We start from the raw sequence: 26,640 nt of genomic DNA on the forward strand, positions 1-26,640 counted from the left end.
TAGGTTATGAGTCATCAATCGGAATAAGTCGAAAACAAACGAAGCGAGGAACAGAGTACGTCAGCTCAGACAGGATGTGTCATTTCAAAGTTTTGAGGTATGTTTTTACAAACTTGGAAATGAGTGGTCGAGCGATGTCTTGTAGAAGTATTCTCTGTCTTGGCGACTATTGCGGACGTTTTTCTTTCAACGCTCGACTCAAAAGTAGTTCCATCCGATAGAGGGCTCTTATAAAGGCCTCGCCTGGTTGCAAGTGTTCCTAGTACTCGACGCCGAGCTGGCCCAATTTTTTTTTTTTTTTGCGTGCTCAAACTTTTTCACCTTTTCCGATTGGCAATGCTGGCGCCCATAATGGGAAAAACGGCGGTTTTCTATTTGTTACTATTTTTTAGTAATTTTTGTTTAAATTTATATAATATGTATTTACATATGTTTAGCATATACGCTTGCTACTAATACAAGGTAGTAGCTAATGGTATAGTATGTAGTTGTTGCTAAGGTAAATACATACATATAAATTGCTTAAATATACAATAATAAAGTACTTAACATCAAAGTCTGACATGCCACGGCAATGCAAACGACTAACCAAACGAAATTCATACGTGATTACATATACATATATGTACATACATATTTATAAGAAAAAAGTTAAATGCATTCCGTAACATAATAATATATGTATGTATGTATGTACAAACGTGTTTTTGTTTTTTGATTTTGCAAATATTTAATATTTTTAATGTGTTTGTTGTATGTATAATTATTTATAATAATAAATGCACTTGAATATATTATTGTTGTTGTTGGTTTTTTCGTTTGTTACAATATTCGTTATTTTTATTTTTATTATTATTTTTTAATTGTTTAAGGTGATTGATGACGCCGATGAGTAAGTGTGTGTGTCAGTAGTAGTTTGGATGCAACTCAAAATGAGGAAGAAGGAAATTGTTAACTGTAAGTTTTTTGTTTATGTTTTTCAATTGTTTTAGTTGTAAGTCGTAACTTGAGGTAATTATTAAGCTCACAGGCAATCATAGCCATTTAGAAGCCATAAACATATACCAAAACCACACAGAAAAGCTGCAAACATAAATAAAATAAATGTACGTAGCCTCATTGTGATCATCACCTGCTGCTGTTGTTGTTGTTGTTGCTGACGCAATAAGCTAGCGCTTGCATCGCTGGCCGTCGTCGTTGTACCGCTGCCGGTGGTGGTAGTCGTTACTGTTGTTGTTGTCGTCGTACGCTTAATCACATTGGACTCGGTACGCACCACGAATTCGGGGCGATACAACTCGTCGGTGACCGTTGTCGTCGTTGTTGTTGTTTGCGTTGTTGTCAGCGGTGCAAGGGGTGCCACAGCTGGTGCCAGCACCGCTGGTGGCACACCTGAACCGATCGACTCAGTTTCCGTTGCTGTTGTTGTTGTCGTTGCTACTGTTTGCGTTTGCAACGGTGCTTCAGTTGTTGGCAGCGTCACCGTCTCTTCAACGGCAGGCGCTGGAAGTGTCACCGTCACCTCAACAACTTTGTCTTCTTCGAACTTCGTATCTTGCGTTGTTGCTGTTGTTGGTATTGTATTTTGTGCGTTTGTTTGCGGTGTTGTTGCCTTATCACTGATCGCCGCCGTCACGATGGGCGCGAGCACAGCTGTTGCTGCTTCCTTAGTTGCCGTTATTGCCGTATTTGTTGCGTGGGTGGCCACATTAACGGTATTAATAATGGCGCCCGCCAATTGTGTTAGCTTACTTGTGGTGTCGCTTTCGACATGGGTGGTAGTGGGTACATTTTCGATTTGGGTAATGATTGGTGACGCTGGCGTTGGTGTTGGAACGGGTGTTGGTGTCTGGGATAGGGTTGGGATGGGGATGGGTTGAGTTGTTTCGGACACATTTACAATATTGGACGCTGACGGCGTTGCAGTTGCTGTTGGTGTTAGTACTACTTGCGTTTTAGTTTCGGTTAGTAACTCAAGCGGCACTTCGGAGTGTACAAATTCTGTTTCGGTCTCTGTTAGGGTTGTCGCTTCGGGTTCATCACCCGCGGCGGCATTCAAAGCGAGATATGTGCTTTGATCGTGCCAATGACCTACACCACCTGGCAAATCGGTTGACATGTACTCTGAGGAACAACTTTGATTTGGATTGTACGCATTGGTGTCGGGTTCAGGTGTGGGCGTAACATTACCACTACTGCCACTACCAGGGTCGTCACGGTCATCACGTTTATGTTCATCAAAGTCACGATCTGTTTTGCTATTGTCAATTTCTTCAACTTTTTCTTCTTCCTCCTCTTCTTCTTCTTCTTTGTCGTCTTCTTTGTTTTCTTCAATGTCTATCGTCTGTTTATTCTGTTCTTCTTCAGTCAGTTCGTCAATTACAGTCATTGTTTCAGTGGGTTTTTCTTTGTCTTCGTTTACCGAGATCACACTTTCAACTGTCGGTTCGTTTCTATTCACCACTAGTTCGACGTTAGTGTCGTGTTGCCACACATCCATGTACAAGTTTCTACATAGCGTGTCAAGATTCGAAGCAGGTGGTTGTGATAGTTCTGTAGGAATGATTTGCTTGGTTAAAGCTGGTATTTCAGTCTTTTGTGTCTTCTGCTCATCAATTGGTTCTATAATGGCTTCAACCACTACTGGTTCGGCCATTATAGTTTCAGTCTTTTGTACAAGTTCGGTGTGAATATTAGACTCTACGAAAAGTGCCCAATAACGTTCGTATTGCGTCAATTGGGTATAGCTATGCACTTGTCTTATAAAGGTATCTCGGGTAAGGTTAAGCAAGAGTTCATCAGTCAATACATCAGAACTAGATGGTTGCTCTACAAGTTCGACAGATTGAGCAGTCTTTATTATCTCTTCGGAAGATGGCACATCATCAGCACTATCTGGTTGCTCTACAAGTTGAACAGATTGAGGAGACTTTGTTATCTCTGCCTCAGATGGCACTTCTGCTTTCGAAGTTACTGCATCTAAAACTAATCGTAATTTTGACTCAAACTCTTCATAATTTGGACGCAATAATGTGCTGCTATCTAAGCGCATATTCTCCCTTAAAAGGTCGTTATCGTCATTATCAGAGAAGTCGATAGGCTCGATAACTGCATACCCGTTATCGACTTGGTTAAAATCAATACCTAACCCTTCAATTATCTTTGGATCTTTTTCAATTTGTGAGATTATAGATACACGCTCGCCTTCAATAAAGTCTACGATTTGATCTGGTAAAGAGGTACTAATCTGTTCTTCAACTATATCTGGTTCCTTTCTTAGTTCAGTTTCTTGAACATTTACAACCACTTCTTCACGATTTTCATGTTCAGTAACTTTTAGCTGTTGATCTTTAACCTGCATAGCTATTTCTGTTGCAAGGAAATCCTTAGTTACATCAAGTTTCGAATCCTTCACTTCGATTTCTTGTCTTACAATCTCAGGCACAAGAAGAGTTTCAAGTTCTTTAGTTGGTTCCAGTATTTCTTCAATATCTGGTTGTTTCACAATCTCGGGTTCTGTGGTTTCAATTGTAATCGTTTCTACAACCTCAACAACCTTAGTTGATTCCTCTATGCTTTGTTCAAGCTCCTGAGGACTTTCAGGTTCCTTAGTTGGTTCCAGTATTTCAACAACTTCAGGTTCTTTCACAAGCTGGGGTTCTGTACTTTCAGCTGTAGTTGTTTCCACCACCTCAACAACCTTGGTTGATTCCTCTACGCTTTGTTCAGGCTCCTGAGGAGTTTCAAGTTCTTTAGTTGGTTTCAGTATTTCAACAACTTCAGGTTCTTTCACAAGCTTGGGTTCTGTAGTTTCAACTGTAATCGTTTCCACCACTTCAATAACCTTGGTTGTTTCCTCTACGCTTTGTTCAGGCTCCTGAGCAATTTCAGGTTCTTTAGTTGGTTCCAGTATTTCAACAACTTCAGGTTCTTTCTCAAGTTGGGGTTCAACTGTAATCGTTTCTACCACCTCAACAACCATAGTTGATTCCTCTATGCTTTGTTCAAGCTCCTGAGGACTTTCAGGTTCTTTAGTTGGTTCCAGTATTTCAACAACTTCAGGTTCTTTTACAAGCTCGGGTTCTCTAGTGTCAACTGTAATCGTTTCCACCACCTCCACAACCTTGGTTGTTTCCTCTACGCTTCGTTCAGGCTCCTGAGGAATTTCAGGTCCTTTAGTTGGTTCCAGTATTTCAACAACTTCAGGTTCTTTCTTAAGCTGGTGTTCTGTAGTTTCAACTGTAGTCGTTTCCGCGACCTCAACAACCTTGGTTGATTCCTCTATGCTTTGTTCAGGCTCCTGAGGACTTTCAGGTTCTTTAGTTGGTTCCAGTATTTCAACAATTTCAGGTTCTTTCACATGCTCTGGTTCTCTAGTTTCAACTGTAGTCGTTTCCACCACCTCAACTACTTTGGTTGATTCCTCTACGTTATGTTCAGTTTCCTGAGGAATTTCAGGTTCTTTAGTTGATTCCAGTATTTCAACAACTTCAGGTTCTTTTACAACCTCCAGATCTGTAGTTTCAACTGTAGTCGTTTCCACGACCTCAACAACCTTGGTTGATTCCTCTATGCTATGTTCAGGCTCCTGAGGACTTTCAGGTTCCTTAGATGGTTCCAGTATTTCAACAATTTCAGGTTCTTTCACATGCTCTGGTTCTCTAGTTTCAACTGCAGTCGTTTTCCCCACCTCAACAACCTTGGTTGATTCCTCTACGTTACGTTCAGTTTCCTGAGGACTTTCAGGGTCTTTAGTTGGTTCCAGTATTTCAACAATTTCAGGTTCTTTCACTTGCTCTGGTTCTCTAGTTTCAACTGTAATCGTTTCCACTACCTCAACAACCTTGGTTGTTTCCTCTACGATTTGTTCAGGCTCCTGAGGAATTTCAGGTTCTTTAGTTGGTTCCAGTATTTCAACAACTTCAGGTTCATTCACAAGCTCGGGTTCTGTAGTTTTGACTGTAGTCTTTTCTTCCACTTCAACAACCGTGGTTGATTCCTTTACGCTCCGTTCAGGCTCTTGAGGAATTTTAGGTTCTTTAGTTGGTTCCAGAATTTCAACCGCTTCTGGTTTATTCACAAGCTCGTGTTCTGTAGTTTCGACTATAGTCGTTTGTACCATTTCAACAACCTTAGTTGATTCCTCCACGGTTTGTTTAGGTTCTTGAGCAATATAAGCTTTACTAGTTGACTCAAATACATCGATAACCGTTGGTGAGCCTTTCACACTTTCAGTCACGATAGATGACTCCTTTACAGGAACTGTTTTGATTACCTGCGCAGGAAGCTCTTCGGTCTTTACAACATCAGCATACGAAAAGCCCTTAACTTTTACAAATGATTGCTTGTCTGCTGAAGTTCTTTCTTGATTAAGGAAATCAGTAGTAGCATTTGTGACTTCTTGTGCTTTGGGCGCTTGGAAATCTGTTGTTTTACTTACAACAAGAGTTGTCCATGGAACCGACTGTTCAGGCTGTTGACTATCGATTATTGGTTCTGGAAATACGGTAGTTTCAGTTTGTATGAGTGCTGACCACGTAGTTGGTTGATCTGTTGGTGATTGTACGGTAACTTTTTCGGTACTCTGTACAATGTCAGAAACTTCTATTTTCTCAGGAACCTGTTCCACAGATTTTGCATCGACTTCAGTCGTTGAAACCTTTAGCTGAGGCTTCAATTTGGCAGACCAATACGATGTTTGGCTCACAAAGGCGTCGGATGTAGTGGGCGCAGTGGATGTCGGTTTAATGCTTTCACTATTTTCTTCAGACAATTCTACATGCAGGTCTCCTGGCTCAACGTTTTCCGCTGGCTTTCTCTTGTTCTTTTTCTTGGATTTTTTGGCTTTTTCTTTCGTTTCAGGTTCTAGCGCAATTGCCGTTTTCACAGGCAATTTTTCTGCAGCGATGACGTCAAATTCAGTTTCGGCTGGTTCGATTGGTAGTTCATCATAGAGAGGCCTTATATGTTGGACAGGCTCTGGTACATTTTGTGCAGCGATTGCAGCCCATGATAGCCCGGTTGTAAGTGGTGTTATGACTTTTTGCTGTGTTTCTACCTTTTTGTCCTCAACTATTTTGGACACCTGTTGTGGTTCTTGTAAAGGTATTTTGGTCGTTAAACTATCTGATGGAATTGCCTTTGGTTGATCAGTACTAAGGTCTTGACGAACTAGTTTGGTCTGCGTCTCTTTTTTAGTTTTTGTATGTTTTTGAGATCGTGCGACTTCTTCTGGAACTGATTGCTGTGAACGAGATCGTGATCTTCTTCGTTGTTTTTCTTTCTTAGAAACGGCCTCAAGGAATCCTTCATCATCTTTCCTTTCAGTTTCCTCCGTCACAGTTGACGTTTCCGTAATTTGAATAATTGGCCGTTCTATTGGGCGCGATGTACGACTTGAAGTCACGGTGCCTTCAAATTCTTTATCCTTTTGTGCTGCGAATGGTTTTTCTTCAGATTCTTGTGGAGCAAAACTTCTAACGATGGACGCCCAAGATGATGTTCCTGGTTCCGTTGAATGTTGGTTTTTATCATCCATTATTTCCTTCCACGTCATTTCAGAAGCCCACGACGTTATTTCTGGTTGTACTTGATCTGCATCTTCATTTTCAATTATTTCTTTCCATGACAATTCAGCCGTTTCAGTTGGTAATTCTGAACTTTCTGTCTCTGTTTCGGCAAACGATGGCTTCTGAGGTATTTCAAACTCAACTTCGGGTTCGACTTCCGGTAAAGTTGTAACATTTTCTATATGTTCCTCAAATATGATATCTGATTTTTCCTGCTCCAACACTGCAACATTTTCTAGAGAAGAATAAATGTCGAAATTATCGCTTGATGCTTCGGTCTCAAGCGATTTATCCAGCACATCAGATTTTACTTCTGGCTCCTGATATCGAATTTTAGATTTTTCAGTCAAACCAGACTTTCTCACCACTTCTGCGTACGTTTCAGATCTAGACCAAACAGATGGTATAACCACAGGTTTTTGCGTGACAGTTTCTTCATGTTTGACAGATTCTTCGTGTTTGACAGGTTCAACAATTGTAGTAGTTTCTAGAATTTGAGCTTTTTCAGTTTCATCTGAAATAGAAGGTCCTCGTTTTTCTTTTTTAAGCTTTTGCTTCTTTGATTTCTCTTTCTTTTCTTTCGGATGCGTTGGTTCTGGTTTGTCAGTCAATTTCTCTTCATCTATTAACTCAGCCTTATGGAGAGATTGTGTTTCTTCCAAAGTATTTAGGCTATTTACTGGTTCTGAGGGAGTATCTATTACTGGTTGTGGAACAATTTCCTCTTCCTGCTCTTCATTAACCATATCTGACCAAGATAAAGAGACTTCAACAACTTCCTTGTCTGCAGGTAAAATATCTTCAACAGGTTCAATAGGTGTAGAAGTTGTTGGCACTTCTGCAACCGGTTTTGATCGAGAACTCTTGGAATGGTGAATTTCATGTCCAATAAATGTTTGTATTTGTTCTTTGCTAGGTTTATGCTGGGAATGTTCCACAACAGGAATTTGTTTTAATGTGCTTTCACCGTTCTTAATCTGTCGTGTTCTCTGTTCAGCAATTTGCGCAATTTCGCCTATATTTGTAATCGGAACTTCCACAACATTTTGACTAACAATAACAGACCATGGTAAAGCAGTAGACGAAATGGGTTGCTCAATATTTGTAGATTCCTGAGGATATGTTTGAACTGTGTAAGATTCTTTTGGCGGTTCTTCCATCTTGGTCTTTCTGGACTTTTGTTTCTTCGTCTTTTCCTTTGGTGTTTTATCCGTTACGATTTCTAATCTGTGAGAATGCGAAACCTCAGGCACATCAACTTGTGATACCTCAATATCTACACTGGAGTTTTTAGGAACCGGCAATTCTTTCTTTTCAGCAGTTTTTTCCGGTTTAGTTCCATTGCTCTCCTGTTTAACTATATCGGACCACGACATAGTTGTGGCTGGTGTTTTAATATCAGGAATATCTTTCGGCTGAATTTTGAGCTCAGGTTTGCTTTTTGCTTGCATAGTATGCTGTCTTTCCTGCTCTATAAAAGATGAGGCACTTTCGTGCACTGGCATGCGTCCACGCTGTACCGCTGGTACAGAATCTATATTTGTATCCTTTTTGGTCTTCTTTTTATTGAATTTCTCTTTCTCTTTGACTGGTTGTTCTTGCTCGATTGTCTCAGTAACAATGTCCGCCCAACTTGAGATTGGTTTTTCGTGCACATCCATCCAAGTGCTTGCAGATTCGTCAATTGAAGAAACGGCATTAGCACGTTGCTTAGGTTCCTCCTTGGCAGGTGCAGCGGGTTGTTTAGTAACAGCTTTCACTTCAACGACTTCTTCTACTGGTTTCACTATCTCAACCTTCCCTATTGGTTTCTCTTCAACCACTACAGATACTTCTGCTACTGTTTTCGGTTCTGAAGTCTTTGTTTCTACTGTTTCAGTTATTACACTAGTTGTTGTAGTAGTAGATTGCGAGGTAGTCTCTGTAACAGGTTCTTCTGTGATTTCATCTTCGTCAGAGAATGCCATTGGTTCGTCGAGGACATCCATCCAAGTACCTGAAGAATCGTCAATTGGAAGACCAGCGTAAGCAGGCTTTTTAGGTTCTTCCTTGACGGGTGCTGTGGGCTGTTCCACAACAGCTTTCACTTCAACAACTTCTTCTATTGGTTTAACTTCCTCAACCTTTTCGATTGGTTTCTCTTCAACCACTACAGAAACTTCTTCTGTTTGTTTCGGTTCTGAAGTCGTTGATTCTACTGTTTCGTTAACTATAGTAGTTGTGGTGGTAGTCTCGGTAATAGGTTCATCTGTGTTTTCTTCTTCGTCAGAAAATACTATTGGTTCATCGAGAACATCCATCCAAGTACCTGAAGATTCGTCAATTGGAAGACCAGCGTAAGCAGGTTTTTTGGGTTCTTCCTTGACGGGTGCAGTGGGTTGTTCCACAACAGCTTTCACTTCAACAACTTCTTCTACTGGTTTAACTTCTTCAACCGCTTCGATAGGTTTCTCTTCAACCACTACAAATACTTCTTCTACTGTTTTCGGTTCTGAAGTCTTTGATTCTACGGTTTCAGTAACTACAATAGTTGTGGTAGTAGTTTGCGGGGAAGTCTGGGTAACAGGTTCTTCCTTGATTTCTTCTTCATCGGAGAATACCATTGGTTCGTCGAGGACATCCATCCAAGTACCAGAAGATTCGTCAATTGGAAGACCGGCGTAAGCAGGTTTCTTGGGTTCTTCCTTGACGGGTGCAGTGGGTTGTTCCACAACGGCTTTCACTTCAACAACTACTTCTACTGGTTTAACTTCTTCAACCGCTTCGATAGGTTTCTCTTCAACCACTATAGATACTTCTTCTACTGTTTTCGGTTCTGAAGTCTTTAATTCTACTGTTTCGGTAATTACAGTAGTTGTGGTAGTAGTAGATTGCGAGGTAGTCTCTGTAAGAGGTTCTTCCTTGATTTCTTCTTCGTCGGAGAATACCATTGGTTCGTCGAGGACATCCATCCAAGTACCAGAAGAATCGTCAATTGGAAGACCAGCGTAAGAAGGTTTCTTAGGTTCTTCCTTGACGGGTGCTGTGGGCTGTTCCACAACAGCTTTCACTTCAACAACTTCTTCTATTGGTTTAACTTCCTCAACCTTCTCTATTGGTTTCTCTTCAACCACTACAGAAACTTCTTCTACTGGTTTCGATTCTGAGGTCTTTGACTCTACTGTTTCAGTTATTACAGTAGTTGTTGTAGTAGTAGATTGCGAGGTAGTTTCTGTAACAGGTTCTTCTGTGTTTTCTTCTTCGTCAGAGAATGCTATTGGTTCGTCGAGGACATCCATCCAAGTACCTGAAGATTCGTCAATCGGAAGACCAGCGTAAGCAGGTTTCTTGGGTTCTTCCTTGACGGGTGCAGTGGGTTGTTCCACAACAGCTTTCACTTCAGCAACTTTTTCGACTGGTTTAAGTTCCTCAACCTCTTCGATAGGTTTCTCTTCAACCACTACAGATACTTCTTCTACTGTTTTCGGTTCTGAAGTCTTTGATTCTACGGTTTCAGTAACTACAATAGTTGTGGTAGTAGTTTGCGGGGAAGTCTGGGTAACAGGTTCTTCCTTGATATCTTCTTCAGCGGAGAATACCATTGGTTCGTCGAGGACATCCATCCAAGTACCAGAAGATTCGTCAATTGGAAGACCGGCGTAAGCAGGTTTCTTGGGTTCTTCCTTGACGGGTGCAGTGGGTTGTTCCACAACGGCTTTCACTTCAACGACTACTTCTACTGGTTTAACTTCTTCAACTGCTTCGATAGGTTTCTCTTCAACCACTACAAATACTTCTTCTACTGTTTTCGGTTCTGATGTCTTTGATTCTACGGTTTCAGTAACAGTAGTTGTGGTGGTAGTCTGAATGATAGTCTCGGTAATAGGTTCTTCTGCGTTTTCTTCTTCGTCAGAAAATACTATTGGTTCATCGATTACATCCATCCAAGTACCTGAAGATTCGTCAATTGGAAGACCAGCGTAAGCAGGTTTCTTGGGTTCTTCCTTGGCGGGTGCAGCGGGTTGTTCCACAACAGCATTCACTTCAGCAACTTCTTCTACTGGTTTAACTTCCTCAACCTTTTCGATAGGTTTCTCTTCAACCACAACAGAAACTTCTTCTTCGTCAATTGGGAGACCAGCGTAAGCAGGTTTCTTGGGTTCTTCCTTGACAGGTGCGGCGGGTTGTTCCGGAACAGCTTTCACTTCAACGACTTCTTCTACTGGTTTCACTTCCTCAACCTTTTCGATCGGTTTCTCTTCAACCACTATTGATTCTTCTTCTAATGGTTTTGGTTCTGAAGTCTTTGATTCTACGGTTTCAGAAACTACAATAGTTGTGGTAGTAGTTTGCGAGGAAGTCTGGGTAACAGGTTCTTCCTTGGTTTCTTCTTCATCGGAGAATACCATTGGTTCGTCGAGGACATCCATCCAAGTACCTGAAGTTTCGTCAATTGGAAGACCAGCGTAAGCAGGTTTCTTGGGTTCTTCCTTGGCAGGAGCAGCGGGTTGTTCCACAACAGCTTTCACTTCAACGACTTGTTCTACTGGTTTCACTTCCTCAACCTTTTCAATAGGTTTCTCTTCAATCACTACAGAAACTTCTTCTATTTTTTTCGGTGCAGAAGTCTTTGATTCTACTGTTTCAGTAACAACAATAATTGTGGTAGTGGGTTTCGGGGTAGCCTGAGAGACACTTTCTTCTATCACTAACTTTGTGGGTTGTTCTGTTATATTTTGCACTTCAATCAACTCTTTGCCCTTTTTCGTATCTAGTCCCTGTTCAGTGGGTTTCTCTTCAACAAACTTTTCTTGTGATTTAGACTCAGTGTGTGTAGTTGGAATGTCTTCACAAAATATGTCATCAGAGTCTTCATCAATCATATCTTTCCAAGATTTAGATTGATTATGACAATCGTCGTGTTCACTTACTTGATCGGTCGCTGTAAGAGTTGTTTCGGTGATGTTATCCCATTCGAAATCATCCAGAGTTTGTTTGTGCTCAAAAGTAGGCTCCTGTTCCTCTATCTTTATATTTTCGAGCTTTACAATTTTTTGAGCTTTCTGTGGAACAGGCTTGACATTTTCAGTCTTCGGAGCGGGTCTATTTCGCTCATTGCTAATGAAATCTGTTGTGGATTGGCTTACTATCGAGGCCCATGACATTTTAGAAGGAGCAGGTTGAACTGCAGGTATTTCTTTGCTTTCTTCTTTTTTAGATATAGGTATCAGTTTTTCTTGAGGTTGGGCGAACTCTTTAGCTTGTTTTGTTTCCTTAGGTTTACGAATTTCTTTGTCTGTGGGGGTCTGTACTTCAATTAAGTTATCGTGTGTTTGACTTGCAACTTTGGCCCATGTCATGTTATTCGACTGAGGAACACGCTGTGCCTGTTGGCTTTCTTGCTTATCTGAGTCACTGTCAGATGTTGTAACAAGGGAAGTATCTTTTTGAGTTCTCTCTTTAGAAACACGGGTGTTTTCCTTAACTTTTTTAGTAACAGATTTCGTGATTTTAGTTTGTCTGGTTTGGGTCTCTGATTTTGAGATTGTTTCACTGTTAATAGACTCAGGTATTTTCTCCACCTTTCTCCGTTCTTTTATATCATCGACCCATTCACCAGGCCGTTTTACTAAAGCTGCCCATGAAAAGCCTTGCGGTTGAGAAGGAGCTTCTGGTTTCTTTGTTTCAAGTGTTACTTCTTCTGCTTCTATAACAGTCGCAACTTGGTCTACCTCAACTATATTATCGCTTTTCTCTTCAACATTTGAGTCGACGGTCTGTTCGACATGAGGCTCTTCTTTTTTAGTTACTTTCTCAGGTTTAGGTTTTGTTTTCGTTTTCTTTTCTTTGATTTTTGTTGGTTTTGCTTTTTCGGCCTTCTGAACGGGTTCCGCTGGCACTTTTTGTTTAGAAACAGTTTCGTCTATCCATTCTCCTGGTCTGCTTACTAATGACGCCCAGGATATAACGGTTCCTTCAGGTTTTGTTTTTGCATCGGTATCAGGTACAACTGCTATTTCCACATTAAGCTGACGCTCATCTTCAGATATCGCTGGACTCTGACCATTTTCTTTCAATATATCGGATTCGTCACTTTCCAAGAAGTCAGCGTCATCAGGTTTGGTATGAGTATGTGTTTCAGGAAGCTTGTCTTGTTTCGTCAAATCTTCCTTAGTTTTGTGCTTCTTAGTCTTTTTGGGCTTTTCTTCCCTTTCTTTTGATATAGGCTTTCCTTTGGTAACTTCCTTTTCTGTTTTTCTTTCAGTGCTGGATACCTTTTTATCACTCTCGACAAATACCTTCTTTGTTTTGCTAACGATGTCATCGACCCATTCACCCGGCTTCTTCACAATAGAAGACCATGAAAGCATTGGTTGAGGCGAACTATCTGGTACAGTTTGTGGGAGATCTGAAATGGTTGGTTCTAATATTTCCTCAACATTTTCAGGCTCTTTCTCTGGTACTTCCTCTGCTTCCGGTTCAATTGCTTTAACGACTTGTTCAGTTCTGCGTTTCTCTTTCTTTGTTTTCTTTTTCTTCTCTTCCTTAGGTTTAATACTCTCAACAGGGACAACCTTGTCGACAACCTTTTCTACTGCTACAGTCTGACTTTCGACAACGGAAAGGCTTGGTTTAGATTCCCCTATGTGCGAATGATCACCAAACACAATATCAGCATAGGACTTTCCTCGTGTTGTACTTGTGTCCCTTGTATCGGCTGCAACTTTAAACTCCGCGGCATCAACATTGAGTTTTGAAGGTTTGTCATTATGCTTCTCTTCTGCAACAACTTTCTGCAAGTTTTCTTCTCTTTTTTGTTGTTTAGACTTTTTCTGCACTTTCTCGTGTTGCTTCTGTCCAGCCACGGAAGTGTTAAGATTTCTTTCGCTTTCCAAGAAAAGTATGTTTTGATCAGAGTCTGCCTGCCGTAAATAAGATGGGGTAAATTCTGGCGCATCCGGAGATAATTTTGAAGTAAACGCTATATTTGGTGAAATAGGTGATGAATCCTCTAATACGCTTGACCATGTATCAATAACAGTTTTCTCTTCCTGAAGTGGTTTACCATCAGACCATTTAGGCATAACCAACAATTCGCTTTCACCTATGCTTATGTCTTCCGAGAAGTTACTGACAGGGTAATGCACAATTTCTGGTGCAAGTTGCACATTCTCATAAGGGACAAACGAGTCAACAGGTTTAGTTTCCAAAATTTCATGAGAACTCTCATCTTCGAACGTCACAATTTTCTTGTTTTTAGGTTTCTCCTCAATGAGCTCGAATTTACTTTTGTCTGTTGGTAGATACACTGGTGCACTCACTTCATTGGGTCTCAAATCCACAGTTTCCTCTGACTTCACTTCTTCGTCAGAGAATTCCATTGGTTCATCGAGGACATCCATCCAAGTACCAGAAGATTCGTCAATTGGAAGACCGGCGTAAGCAGGTTTCTTGGGTTCTTCCTTGGCGGGCGCTGTGGGTTGTTCCACAACAGCATTCACTTCAACGACTACTTCTACTGGTTTCACTTCCTCAACCTTTTCTCTTGGTTTCTCTGCAACCACTATTGATACTTCTTCTAATGGTTTCGGTTCTGAAGTCTTTGATTCTACGGTTTCAGTAACTACAATAGTTGTGGTAGTAGTTTGCGAGGAAGTCTGGGTAACAGGTTCGTCCTTGGTTTCTTCTTCATCGGAGAATACCATTGGTTCGTCGAGGACATCCATCCAAGTACCAGAAGATTCGTCAATTGGAAGACCGGCGTAAGCAGGTTTCTTGGGTTCTTCCTTGACGGGTGCAGCGGGTTGCTCCACAACAGCATTCACTTCAACAACTTCTTCTACTGGTTTAACTTCCTGAACCTTTTCGATAGGTTTCTCTTCAACCACAACATAAACTTCTTTTTCGTCAATTGGGAGACCAGCGTAAGCAGGCTTCTTGGGTTCTTCTTTGACAGGTGCGGCGGGTTGTTCCGGAACAGCTTTCACTTCAACGACTTCTTCTACTGGTTTCACTTCCTCAAACTTTTCTATTGGTTTCTCTTCAACCACTACAGAAAGTTCTTCTACTGATTTATGTTCTGAAGTCTTTGATTCTACTGTTTCGGTAACTACAGTAGTTGTGATGGTAGTCTGAGAGATAGTTTCGGTAACAGGTTCTTCTACTTGTTCTTCTTCGTCAGAGAATACCATTGGTTCGTCGAGGACATCCATCGAAGTACCAGAAGATTCGTCAATTGGAAGACCGGCGTAAACAGGTTTCTTGGGTTCTTCCTTGGCGGGCGCTGTGGATTGTTCCACAACAGCATTCACTTCAACGACTACTTCTACTGGCTTCACTTCCTCAACCTTTTCGATTGGTTTCTCTTCAACCACTAAAGAAACTTCTTCTGCAGGTTTCGGTTCTGAAGTCTTTGATTCTACGGTTTCAGTAACTACAATAGTTGTGGTAGTAGTTTGCGAGGAAGTCTGGGTAACAGGTTCTTCCTTGGTTTCTTCTTCGTCAGAGAATACCATTGGTTCGTCGTGGACATCCATCGAAGTACCAGAAGATTCGTCAATTGGGAGACCAGCGTAAGCAGGTTTCTTGGGTACTTCCTTGACAGGTGCGACGGGTTGTTGCGGAACAGCTTTCACTTCAACGACTTCTTCTACTGGTTTCACTTCCTCAACCTTTTCGATTGGTTTCTCTTCAACCACTATTGATACTTCTTCTAATGGTTTCGGTTCTGAAGTCTTTGATTCTACGGTTTCAGTAACAACAATAGTTGTGGTAGTAGTTTGCGAGGAAGTCTGGGTAACAGGTTCTTCCTTGGTTTCTTCTTCATCGGAGAATACCATTGGTTCGTCGAGGACATCCATCCAAGTACCTGAAGATTCGTCAATTGGAAGACCAGCGTAAGCAGGTTTCTTGGGTTCTTCCTTGGCGGGCGCAGCGGGTTGCTCCACAACAGCATTCACTTCAGCAACTTCTTCTACTGGTTTAACTTCCTCAACCTTTTCTATTGGTTTCTCTTCAACCACTAAAGAAACTTCTTCTGCAGGTTTCGGTTCTGAAGTCTTTGATTCTACGGTTTCAGTAACTACAATAGTTGTGGTAGTAGTTTGCGAGGAAGTCTGGGTAACAGGTTCTTCCTTGGTTTCTTCTTCGTCGGAGAATACCATTGGCTCATCGAGGACATCCATCCATGTACCTGAAGATTCGTCAATCGGAAGACCAGCATAAGCAGCTTTCTTCGGTTCTTCTGTTACTGGTACGATTGGTTGTTCTACAATAGGTTGCGAATCTATGACCTCTTCTGCGGGTTTCACTTCCTCAACCTTTTCAATTTGTTTTTCTTCAGCCACAACAGGAGATTCTTGGACTGGTTTTGAATCTGTTGCACTTACTTCTACTGTTTCGGTAACTACAGTGGTTGTAGTAGTGGTTTGCGAAGTGGACTGAGTGATAGTTGCTTCGGACTTTTCTTCTTCTTTTACTGGTTCGATAGGTTGTTCTACAATAGGTTGCGATTCTACAACCTCAGCTGCTGGTTTCACATCTTCGACCTTTTCGATTGGTTTCTCTTCAGCCACTAAAGAAGTTTCTTCTACCGGCTTGGATTCGGGAACCGTTATCTCCGTTGTTACGGTGACTTCAGTGGTTGAGGTGGTAGTGTGCGTAGTTTGAGAAACTGGTGATGATTCTTCTGAAACAGTAACTGAATTCGCTTCTTCAACGTTTGTGATGGTTATCTCTTCTTCTTGTACTTTGATTTCTTCCAAAGGTTTTGTATCTTGTGTCTGTACTTCCACTGTTTCAGTGATAACAGTGGTAACCTGTTCTGCGTCATCGCGCTGTCCAATGAACAATGGAAAATAATTCTCAGCAGCGAGCAAAGCTTTATGATCATACTTTGAAACTTCAAAGGAGTAGAAGTGTGGTTCGGCAGGTGTCCGTGTAGTGTCGGGTATTGTTTCAGTTACCAGCGGCTTAGCAACTTCGTCTTTGTTAGAATCCAAAATTTCCACAGATTCCTGTTTTTGTGGTATTTTAGTTTCTGATTCAACGTCAGCTATTTGCTTAGCTATGCTTGTCACGAACAATTTCTCAGCTAATTTAATGGCTTCTAAGTTATACTTAGGTATTTCCAAAATTTCATAATCAAGAGCAGTCGCAGCGAGATTACTTGCAGTGGTAACCGCTGTAATATTAGTGGTGACTGGTGTCTCTTCAACGTAGTGAGAATCAGTTGATTTTTCTTCACGCTTCAACTCTTCATACGGTTCTACTGATACAGTCTCTGTTACTTCCATGATTTGCTTGGGCACTTCCTCAATTACTGGTGCTTCAACATTCACCATTTCGGTTTTCGCAGTTTCAGAAATATCTTCCTTTGTTGAAATCGTGGTTGTTGTTGTGGTTGTTATTGTGGTTGTGGTTTCAGAAACTAACTTATCTTCTTTTTCACCTAACTCTACTTCTGCTAGCTTCTTAACTAAGTTTGATTCTTCTAAATCACTTACCTCAGTTGCAGTGGTCTCCAATTTAGGTGCTTCAACGTCTGGGTTCTGGATGTGGTATTTATATTCAGCTCGCGCCAGAGCAGAGACATCGTATTTCGGTAATTCGTAAATTATATCACTTGGAATTTCACTTGGGTCCCTATCATTTACAGCACTAACTGGGGTATCTTCGTTTTGCTGAGGTAAGTCTTCTGTTTTGGGTTCAGGGTGTTTGCTACTCACTTCAATATAACTCTTTTCGGCTAATTGCAGTTCGGTTATATTATATTTAGGCACTTCAAAGCAAGTTAATGAAGAAGTACTAGCACTAGGTTCTTCAGTTAGATCGCTAGCGCTGGGTTTAGCAGCAGGTAATTCATTAGCGTTAGCAATATTAGTGGGTTCGTTTACTTCAGGCAATTTTGTTATGTCTTGCACTTCTTCTTCTTCAACCTTTGGTTCTTCTATAAGCTCAACATGCGACTCAATAACGAAATCTTCATTTTCAATTAATTTGTGATAAAGTTCGTCTGTCTTGCTTGTTTCCTCTTTAACCAATTCACTGGGTATATTTTGCTCTACTACAGTATTTATTTGTGGTTCTTTGACAACTAACAAGTCTTCTACTACATGTTCTTGTTTCTCTAAGCCACTAGCTTCGCTAACTAAACGTTCCTCTGTAATTAATTGCATGGTACTATCGATTTCTTGTTGTTTGAAGAAATCTTCAGGTAGCGCTGGACGCTTCTTTTTGTCTTTCTTTGATAGCTTCTTCTTAATATCCTCAAACAGTTCTTGTTCCTCCGCGGTCAAATCGGTTACGAAATCTTGTGTATCTACCGATTTAGCCTGCGTAACAACGGTTTCTGCTAACTTTTCTACAATCTGACTTCCTACTTCTACAGGTATGGCGGCGGACACTGCAACATTTCCAACGGCTGTTGTTGGTGTGACTGGTTCAACATTTTGTAATTTGCTGTCATTAATTTCAATATTGAATTCTTCCTGTAACTGCTCTTCGCACACCTTTTCAATAAGCGAATCTGTCTTTTCTGTGCGAGTTCGCAGTTTCTGCTCCTCAACTATTTCATCTAACTTTTCATGCATAGTTTCCGTATCGGGCACAACTGGTGTCGAAGTTACGTTACTAACTACATCTACCTCTTCAATAAGCTTCTCTGCTACCGTACTCTGTGTTTCTTTTTCTATCTCTACCTGTTGGCTAACTACTTCTGTGCTCTCTGTATGTACTTGCTGATTGACCACTTCTTCTACAAGCTTCTTCTCTTCGGAAGTATTTGCAGCATTCTCTAACGTTTGGGTTAAGGTCTCGGTAACTTGTAGACTAACAGGTGGGAAATCGAAATGCATTCTCATTTTAGGTTCTTTGTACTTCTCCTCATGAGTTATGAGCGCTATTTTTCGTATTTCACCTGATTTATATGGGCTATTGTATTGTTCACTAACAAGTTGTAATGGCTCGCTGTCTTGAGTTTCAAAACTGGGTCTTTGTATGGTGGTCAGTCTAGTGCGTTTGGTGACGGTAGTGGTGGATTGGGTAGATTGTTCGTTAGTTTGTGTAATCAATGTCTTATTGGTGACTGTAATGTCAGAGGTGGTGGTGCTAGAGATTTGCGTACTATCAGTGGAGCTGGTTTCTTGCGTGTTTAGCTGTTCCTCAACATTTGGCAACTCTTTTGTTTCGATATCAACTACCTTAATGCCAGTACTCTGTGCTTTCGTTTGTACATTATTTGCCGAATCAATAATTTGAACCTCATCAATACCACTTGGTTGGACCTTTGCACTAGTGCTTTCAGTGGGTACGTATGCCGTTGTCAAAGTTTCAGACGATACAGTGACGTCAGGGATCTTTTCTTCCGGCATTGTTGCCTGATCGGGCATTTCAATTGAGGAGGTAACTATGACGTCATCTGGATTATCTATCTCTTTCAATAGTATACGCCCATCTGAAGCAATAGTCTTGTTTAATCTCATTGTACGTATGGTTGTCGTTTTTATGATAGCGCCGTCCATTTGTGTAGTGGTTGTTGAGCTTTCACTTGGCTCTTCAATGAGCAAAGGTGATTTTCTTTGCTTTTCTTCACTGTTGGTTTCACTCGTTTCCGATTGTGTTGTCTCATCATGTGGTATACGTCGCACGAAGCTTGTCGTACGTACAGTTACAGTTTTTACTACACCGCTATTGTCATCGGCATCTGTCACAATGTCATTGGGCTCTTCAGCTAATAATTGACCCTCAGTATCCTCTTTTGCCGCAACATCCGTGCTAAGTTTTTCCGTCGTGGATTCTTCCACGTTTTGTGTAATCTTTTTCACAGTTTTCGTTTTGCGCACACGAATTGTCTTAATAACCTCACCGCTGTACGTTTCATCCGTTTCAACTGATGTAAGTTTTTGTTTGTCTATAGTTGGTACATCGCCGATTGTTAAAGTCTCAGTTGTATCTACTTTCGAGATCTTTTCTTCTTCTGCTGTTGTGGGTATTGGTGTTGTTTCCTTTTCTGCCACTTCTTCTGTGGCCTCGGAGACTTCACTTTCGTTGACATTCTGTGACTTGATGCTCATTGTACGTACGGTCGTCGTTTTTACGACACCACTGTCTGCTACTTCACGCACAATCGATTCGGATTTCTCAATTGTGGGCTCCTCCCTCGCTTCCTCTGCCACGTCAATATTCTCTGGTGGCGTCGGCACGTTTTGCGGCTCAGGCGATTCTTGTTTCTTCTGTGTTATTTTCTTAACAAATTTGGTCTTACGAACCGTCGTGGTCTTTACGACTTCATTATCGTCTAGTGTAGTTTCTTTTTCTGTTCTGTTTGGTATTGCACTTATTTCATTCAGGGGCTCTGTGGTTTCTAAAAGAGGCTGTGGCTCTGTAATTGTAATTTCGGCGACTTTCTGTACAATTGGTTGTTGTGTTTGTTTTTCGCCGCTCAAAAAGTCGTTTGTCAAAGTTTTGATATCTGTTCGTTCCTTAGGAACGGGTAGAGTAACTTCCACATTTGTTTCAACCGGTTCAACATCTATAGCGAAAGCAACACGTTTCATTGGCTTTTCTGCAGGAACTGTGGGTTCCACCGTAGGCTCCGTCGCCGTCTCTTCCAGACGCTTCTCGACTGACTCAACTGGTGGTACCTCAACCTTCGTAACCGGTGCATTTGTGGCTGAGATATTCTCTTCCGACACAAATGTATCGATAACTGTTGCCTGCACCTGCTTTTCGGGTTTGGCTTTCTTTTTCTCTTTCTTGTCTTTTTTAGCAGGTTTTTGTGGTTTATCAGTTTTTTGCTTTTCAGCGCTGATGAAATCGGTGACACTAGTTGATATGTTGTCTTCGACAACTACATCAACGGACTCTACAACTGGCGCTTGCACTGGTTCGTCTATAATAATTGGTTCTATCGGTGTGTTTTCGATGACAGGCGAAATCATGGTTTCCTTAATAAATGCTGGTTGATTTTCTACCACACTCACTCGCTCTACAACTGGGCTTACATCTTCACCTTCATCAATGAGCACTTCTTTTCCATCAATAATTTTTGTAATAATTCTACGCTTAATTACAGTCGTCGTTTTGGTTATATTACCGTCACTGGTAGTTCTAGAATAGGTTTCGACTTTTGGCTCATCTTCCGTGATGTTAACAATTTGTGCATCAGGTTGATGTTCATTAACATTCTGTATTATTTGTTCAATATCGTGAGCTACCGGTTTGCCCTCAACAATATTGATGGTGTGCTCAACAGATTCGTTTGGCGTTTCCTGTGTGGTTTCGTTTTCTTCAACAATTTCCTCCTTTCCATCAATTATTCTAATTATTTTTGTACGGGTAGTTAAGGTCGAGGTTTTCCTTGTTGTAGTCTTAATAATCGACGTGGCATAACCGTCGGTTGAAGAAATTTCTTCACCGCTTATTATGGTTTCTAGAGGTGTCTCAATAGTTTCAACAGTGTCGGTGCACTCATCAATGGGGGCACTTGCTTCCTCTGATTTCTTCTTGTCCTTTTTATTTTTCTTATCTTTCTTTTGAATTTTCGGAGATTTGTCTGTCGCCTGCTTTTCAGCAGCAATGAAATCATGTATACTTGTTGTAAGATTGGGTTGTTCTGGAACTGTTTGAGGAATTTCTGCTATTAATTCTCCTTCGACTACAGTAGATTGTACAGATTTGACATCAATGTTTTCCTCCATTGGTTCAACGATAGTCTCTGTAACAATCGGGTTTTCTTGAATAGCTGTAATAGTTTCCACAACAGTTTTGGAAGTAGACACTTCAACAATTGGGTTCTCTTGAACAGTGGTGGTAATTTCTACAACAGTTTGAGATGTAGATTCTGAAACTACTGGGGTTTCGGCGACAGTTTCTGATGAAGGTTGTTTAACAATTGGAGTTTCTTGAACAATGGTGGTAATTTCCACAACCGGTTGCGGTATAGATTCTGGAACAACTGGAATTTCGATGACTGATTCGGGTGTCGATTCTTTAACAATTGTGGTCTCTTCAACTAGTGGGGGTTTTTTAACACCTTCAATGACTTCAGTCAGAGTTTCAGAGCCAATCTCTTCAATTGGTGCCGGTACTGAGTTCTCTTTAACCTCAGTTAAAATGTCCACAGAGCTTTCTGTTATAGCGTGCTCATTCGAAACTATTTTTGTTGCAGTTAATGTGTCTGTTTTCTCAATTTTCTCCTCCTGAAAACTGGCTGGGTTTTTATCTATCACCTTCTCAGTTTCAGACGTTTTCGGAACTGAGATTTCCTTGAGTTCATTTTGGCCCTTTGTCTTTCTCTTGTCTTTTTTCGTTGGTTTTTCCGATTTTTCTCTTTCGACGTTTATGAATTGGGTAATACTTGATGTAACATTTTCGAGGGTTTCTACCGGCAATTGTGTAATAGGTTCCGCAGCCAAGTGCTGTTTTTCATGAATCACCAACGTCTCTGAAACTTGCGCAACGGTATCTTCCTTTGTCGTCGAAAGTTTTTCAACGGTAGCGTGTTCTTTCGGCTCCTTTGGCTTTTTCTTATCCTTCTTTTTAGCTGCTTTGTTCTCTGCAGCTTCAATAACTTTCTCAGTTACAGGCTTCTGCTCCTCTTTTGGTTTGACTTCAATCAATGGTGTGCTTGTGGCCTCGGTAGTAATAACTGTTTGTTCTGGTGTTACCCTAAGTTCTTCTTTGGGACTCTTAGACTTCTTCCTATCCTTCTTTATAGGTTTTTGCGTCTTTTCTTTATGGTCAATTACTTCGGTGGTGACTCTTTCTTCAGGTTCTGCAACCACCTCTTTGATTGCAACTTCCGTCCCGACTGTGGGTTCATCATCAACTACATCCTCTTCGATCACAACTTCCTTTCCGTCAATGATTCTTGTAATAATACGCTTTGTAATGCGTTTAGTTATCGTTGTGGTTGTGACTGTAGTTGTGGTAGATCCTCCATTTTCTGTTATGACCTTGGTGGATTCGGAAATTACTGGTGCATCGGCGACTTCACTTGTAGAAATCGCCTCGACCGGTGAATTTTTACGCTGTGATTTGGACTTTTCCTTTCTCGCAGGTTTGGCCGGCGTGTCTTTCAGACTTTCGGATGCAATAAAGTCAATTGTGCTCGACTTCAGAACATCCACTTTTTCACTAGGAGGAACGATATTTTCAATAGGAACTACTTTTTCTGCCGAAATCGCTGACTTCTCAGCAGTAACAGGAACTTTTTCAGCAGCGGGGCTAACTTTGACAACTTCCTTCGCTATAATTGTTTCTGATTTTTCTTTCTTTTCCACAGGCTCTTCTATTTCACCTGAATGCTTATGTTTCTTTTGTCTTTTGGGTTTGGCTGGTTTCTTCTCCGACTCATTATTATTCACTACGTCGATAGGAGGTTTAACTTGCTGCTTGGTTGTATCTGTCCTTCCCACAGGAACAGCTGGTTCAGCGGCTACTGTGGTCTCTCCATGAATTTCAGAAACAACTTCAGCCTGTTTCACCTTCTTACTATCGCGTGCATGCTTCGAATCCTTGTGTGATTTGCTAGTTACATTTACAGTGGTTTCTTCCACAGATTTTATATGCTTATCATGTTTTTCGTGCTTTTCATGTTTATCGTGCGTTTGTCGAACCTCCACCTCTCTGTGCGTTGTTGGTGGCGATCCATTATGATGTCGCGATTTCGAATCCGTCCGTTGACCTTTTTGTGGTCGTTGTTCTTTACGTGGATGTGGCACCGGTGCCACGGCGACAGCTGCCGTGTCTTCTCTTCTCTGAACTGCTGGTGCATTCCGAGAAGGAGACTTTAGCGGTCGTCTATTATTATTGTTCGATGTCGTGGTCGCATATGTCGTTGTAGTTGTCGTTGCAGTTTTGGTTGTCAGTTTTTGTTGCTGGCTTCTATTTGTATTTGAATCATGTTTGGTTGCTGTAATGCGGATTTGCGTTTGCTGTTGCTGTAGCTTTTGACTGGATGGCTGGAAAACATTACTTCCACCATGATGTATACCAAATAGTACTTCAGCATAAGTCGTGAACTGGTTAGGATCTGTTTTGGGTATTTCCTGCGTTTTAGACTTTGTGGGACTTGGGGTTACTAGTGTGGATACTGCCTCCTGTGGAGACACACTTTCCATTGGTTGTAAAGGCGCCGAGTAAGGCGCTTCTGGCACAAAGACCAACTCTGAAATAGGCGCTGGTTCCAAGACCTGTTGTGGTGCTTGTGGAGTATCCACAATCTCGGCGGGAATCGACTCAATTTCATTCATTTCAAATTGACCAAAAGTTATGTCAGGCCGCGGTTCATCGACTTCAATCGATTCCGGTTCATACAATTGTGTATGTTGGGTTTGTTCGTAGGATGGTGGACCGGTGGTTGCCTGTTCATAAGTAGGCACCGTCTCGCTAAACGGTTGCAGCGGCGTTGATTGTTCAAAGTGTTGCACTGACTCCGGTACATGTTGTTGCTGTGAATTGACAGCATGCGTTTGAGTCGTTGTAACATTTTGTACAATCGACGCAAGCGTAGTTACTACTTGATCGATAACACTTTGATTTATTTGAGTCGGCTGATAGTCGGTCAAATATTCCTGTGGCTGTGTATCGTAAGCCACACTTTGTAACTCTTGATAAGGTTTGGTTGATTCTTGTTGATAATACAACTGAGTTTGGTCGGCAGTGGGCGCATAAACCGTTTGATACGATTCAGTTTGTTGTGGCTCTGTGGGATAGTAACCGGCCATTAATTGATATTGCGTAGCCGTCGGCTGATACTGATACTGCGTGTAGGTCGTTTGTGCCGACGTGCCTTGGGGATATTGCATTTGTATAATCTGTTCATAATAATTTTGAGAGGCTGTCGATTGATCAGGCTGTACAACTTGTTGTGCCTCGGGCACTGCTGCATAGCCCCACTGACCGGCATCGGCCATATTTTCATACATGCTCTGATAGAGCTGCGGATCGGGCTGTAGGTAAGCAGCTTGTATTTCCGCGGCGGTCATTGGCGTATTGCCTGCTGAGACGGGCCGCTCAATATAGCTACTCGGTAATGAAACTGAGTCCACGTAAGTGCTGGGCACCGAAGTTGCTAAAGAAACCGTGTCAACATAAGTATTTGCGCTCAGTACGGCATCGTAAGGGCTTGGCACAGTGACTGGTTCAACAAAAGCGCTTGCTAATGGAGTCGTCTGTGGCACGTCGGGACTCAAAGTGGTCACAACATTTGCATAATCAGCGCTTATATCGTTCGTTTGGCTAGGCGTATCGTACGCCGGCTGCTGATATTCCACGATATTTGTGTGTGTTTGTATGAAAGTGTCGACCGCTGGCAGTTCTTGCTGCACTTGTGGTTCTTGTGCTGACTGCTGTGGCTGCGTTGACGCATGCGCCTGCGCTGGCGTCACGTAGTCACTAGTTGTGGTCGTTTTCGTGGTAATAACTGTGTTGCTGCCACTTTGTGCGCGTTTTCGCTCAGCAGTCGCAGCTCGCTGACGTTCCAATTCAATGCCCCGCAATACTTCCGCGTATGAAGTCGAACCCGGTGCCCATATGGGGCTACGCGAACGCATACGTTCTTGCGTGGGCGCAAGCAAATGTGTTCGCTGCTCTTGTTGCTGTGCGGCTGGTTGTTGTCTTGTATGTTGTGTGTGCGTGCGCGTCGCTGTTGTTGTAGTCGTATAATGTGTATGCGCATCGCGTTGCTCGCGCGTTGAGTGTTGCGTCGTTGTTGGCGCGTATTGTTGCGCTTCGTCGTGCTGTTGCCGACGACGCGGCGAACGACCGCGGCGTTGTTCGCGTGGCGCGTGCAATTGCTGTTGTGGCTGACGTGCCGCAGGTTGGGGCGTGCGCTGCTCATAGGCAATTTCTTCATGCCCTTCTGCGGGCGCTTCAAGCCACGCACTTACCGTTGGCGCTTGCAACTCACCGCGCTGTTGCGCGGCGCTATCCGTAACATGTTGCGTTGTTGTGCGCGTTGTTATCGTGCGCGTCTCTACGACGTGTTGTCCGCTTTCATTCACATACTCATTTTGCGTGCGCTGCACTTGCGGCTCGGTCGTTGTTATTGTTTGCGCCGTCAGCGTGTCAATGCTATCATTTTGCGGCTCCACTGTTTGCAATTCTTGCGTTGTTGTTGTAATTGTGGTTTCATATTGCTGAGGTTCAAATTCTTGTACGCTCTGCGGCGCATGGCTCACAGCCTCTGGCTGCGCTTCGGCATTATTTACTCTATTATTTGTGGTGGTCGTGGTGGTGGTGGTAAACATGGTTGTGGTGTTGCTGCTGTTGGTTCTTTTAACATTACTGTTCTCTAGTTTGGCATTTTGTACTTTACTCTTGTGCAAAACACTTTCCGTTTGTGCGAAGCTAACAGGACTTGAGTGTCCGGAGAGCACCTCCGCATAGGATAAGCCTAATTTGGATGGCTTCAATAGCATGGACACAGCCGATGATGTGGTAACAACGGAATGCGGATCCAGCGTGTACGATAAGGCTGCGATCCCATCGTATTTCTGTTGCATGTCATCAATAGATGTACGCAGTGCCTAGCATTGGTTTTAATAAAAAATAAAGGGCGAGATTTGCCAAATTTGTTAGAGGTTTTGTTTCGCATACAAAATTATATGTTGTATATATGTGGTACGAGCCCTCAAACAAACAAACAACCTAAATGACACTAACTAGCCAGCATTTTGCTAAGTAACCTGTATACCTACAATAAACAAATTTCAATAAATTTTCACTACTTAACGCACTAAGGTGGTGGTGAAATGACTAGTCAAAAGAGAGACATTTTTTTTATAAATTTTAAATTAATATTTTATTTTGAAATCGTTTCTGTTTTTGGGGTCATGTCATGGTTTATAATAATTTTTGTTTCTTCGCTTAATCTTACGCTTCTGCATTGTACATATATACGCTTGTGTGTACATATGCATGTGGCTGTTTACAATAAGGTACGGAAACGTTGACGACAAACAAAAGTTAAGCTCTTTTTTTCAGACGCCGCGGCGGCAGGCCTATTTGCCGACACCTTTTAGCTGCCACTGCGCGCGTTGGACAGTGGGAGCCTGTCGTCGGCGCCGCGGCAGCGCGTGTATGCGGC

The 26,640-nt window shown here is 41.9% G+C and overlaps 1 protein-coding gene across 8 annotated transcripts in view; it reads right to left on the reverse strand.

Annotated features, from left to right (window-relative positions):
- LOC120767370 (nesprin-1) overlaps positions 1–26,640 on the reverse strand; it is a 200,442-nt gene that overhangs the window by 34,397 nt on the left and 139,405 nt on the right. For 3 of the 8 annotated variants that reach the window (XM_040093342.1, XM_040093344.1, XM_040093343.1), the window contains one exon: positions 1,133–26,080. The exons of the other annotated variants lie outside the window; for them this stretch is intronic. In XM_040093342.1, coding sequence (XP_039949276.1) covers positions 1,133–26,080 — 24,948 coding nt within the window. The remainder of the gene's footprint in view (positions 1–1,132; positions 26,081–26,640) is intronic. 8 annotated transcript variants of the gene reach the window in all.

The sequence above is a fragment of the Bactrocera tryoni genome, chromosome 2 (assembly GCF_016617805.1).
Source record: "Bactrocera tryoni isolate S06 chromosome 2, CSIRO_BtryS06_freeze2, whole genome shotgun sequence".
NCBI lineage: Eukaryota > Metazoa > Arthropoda > Insecta > Diptera > Tephritidae > Bactrocera > Bactrocera tryoni.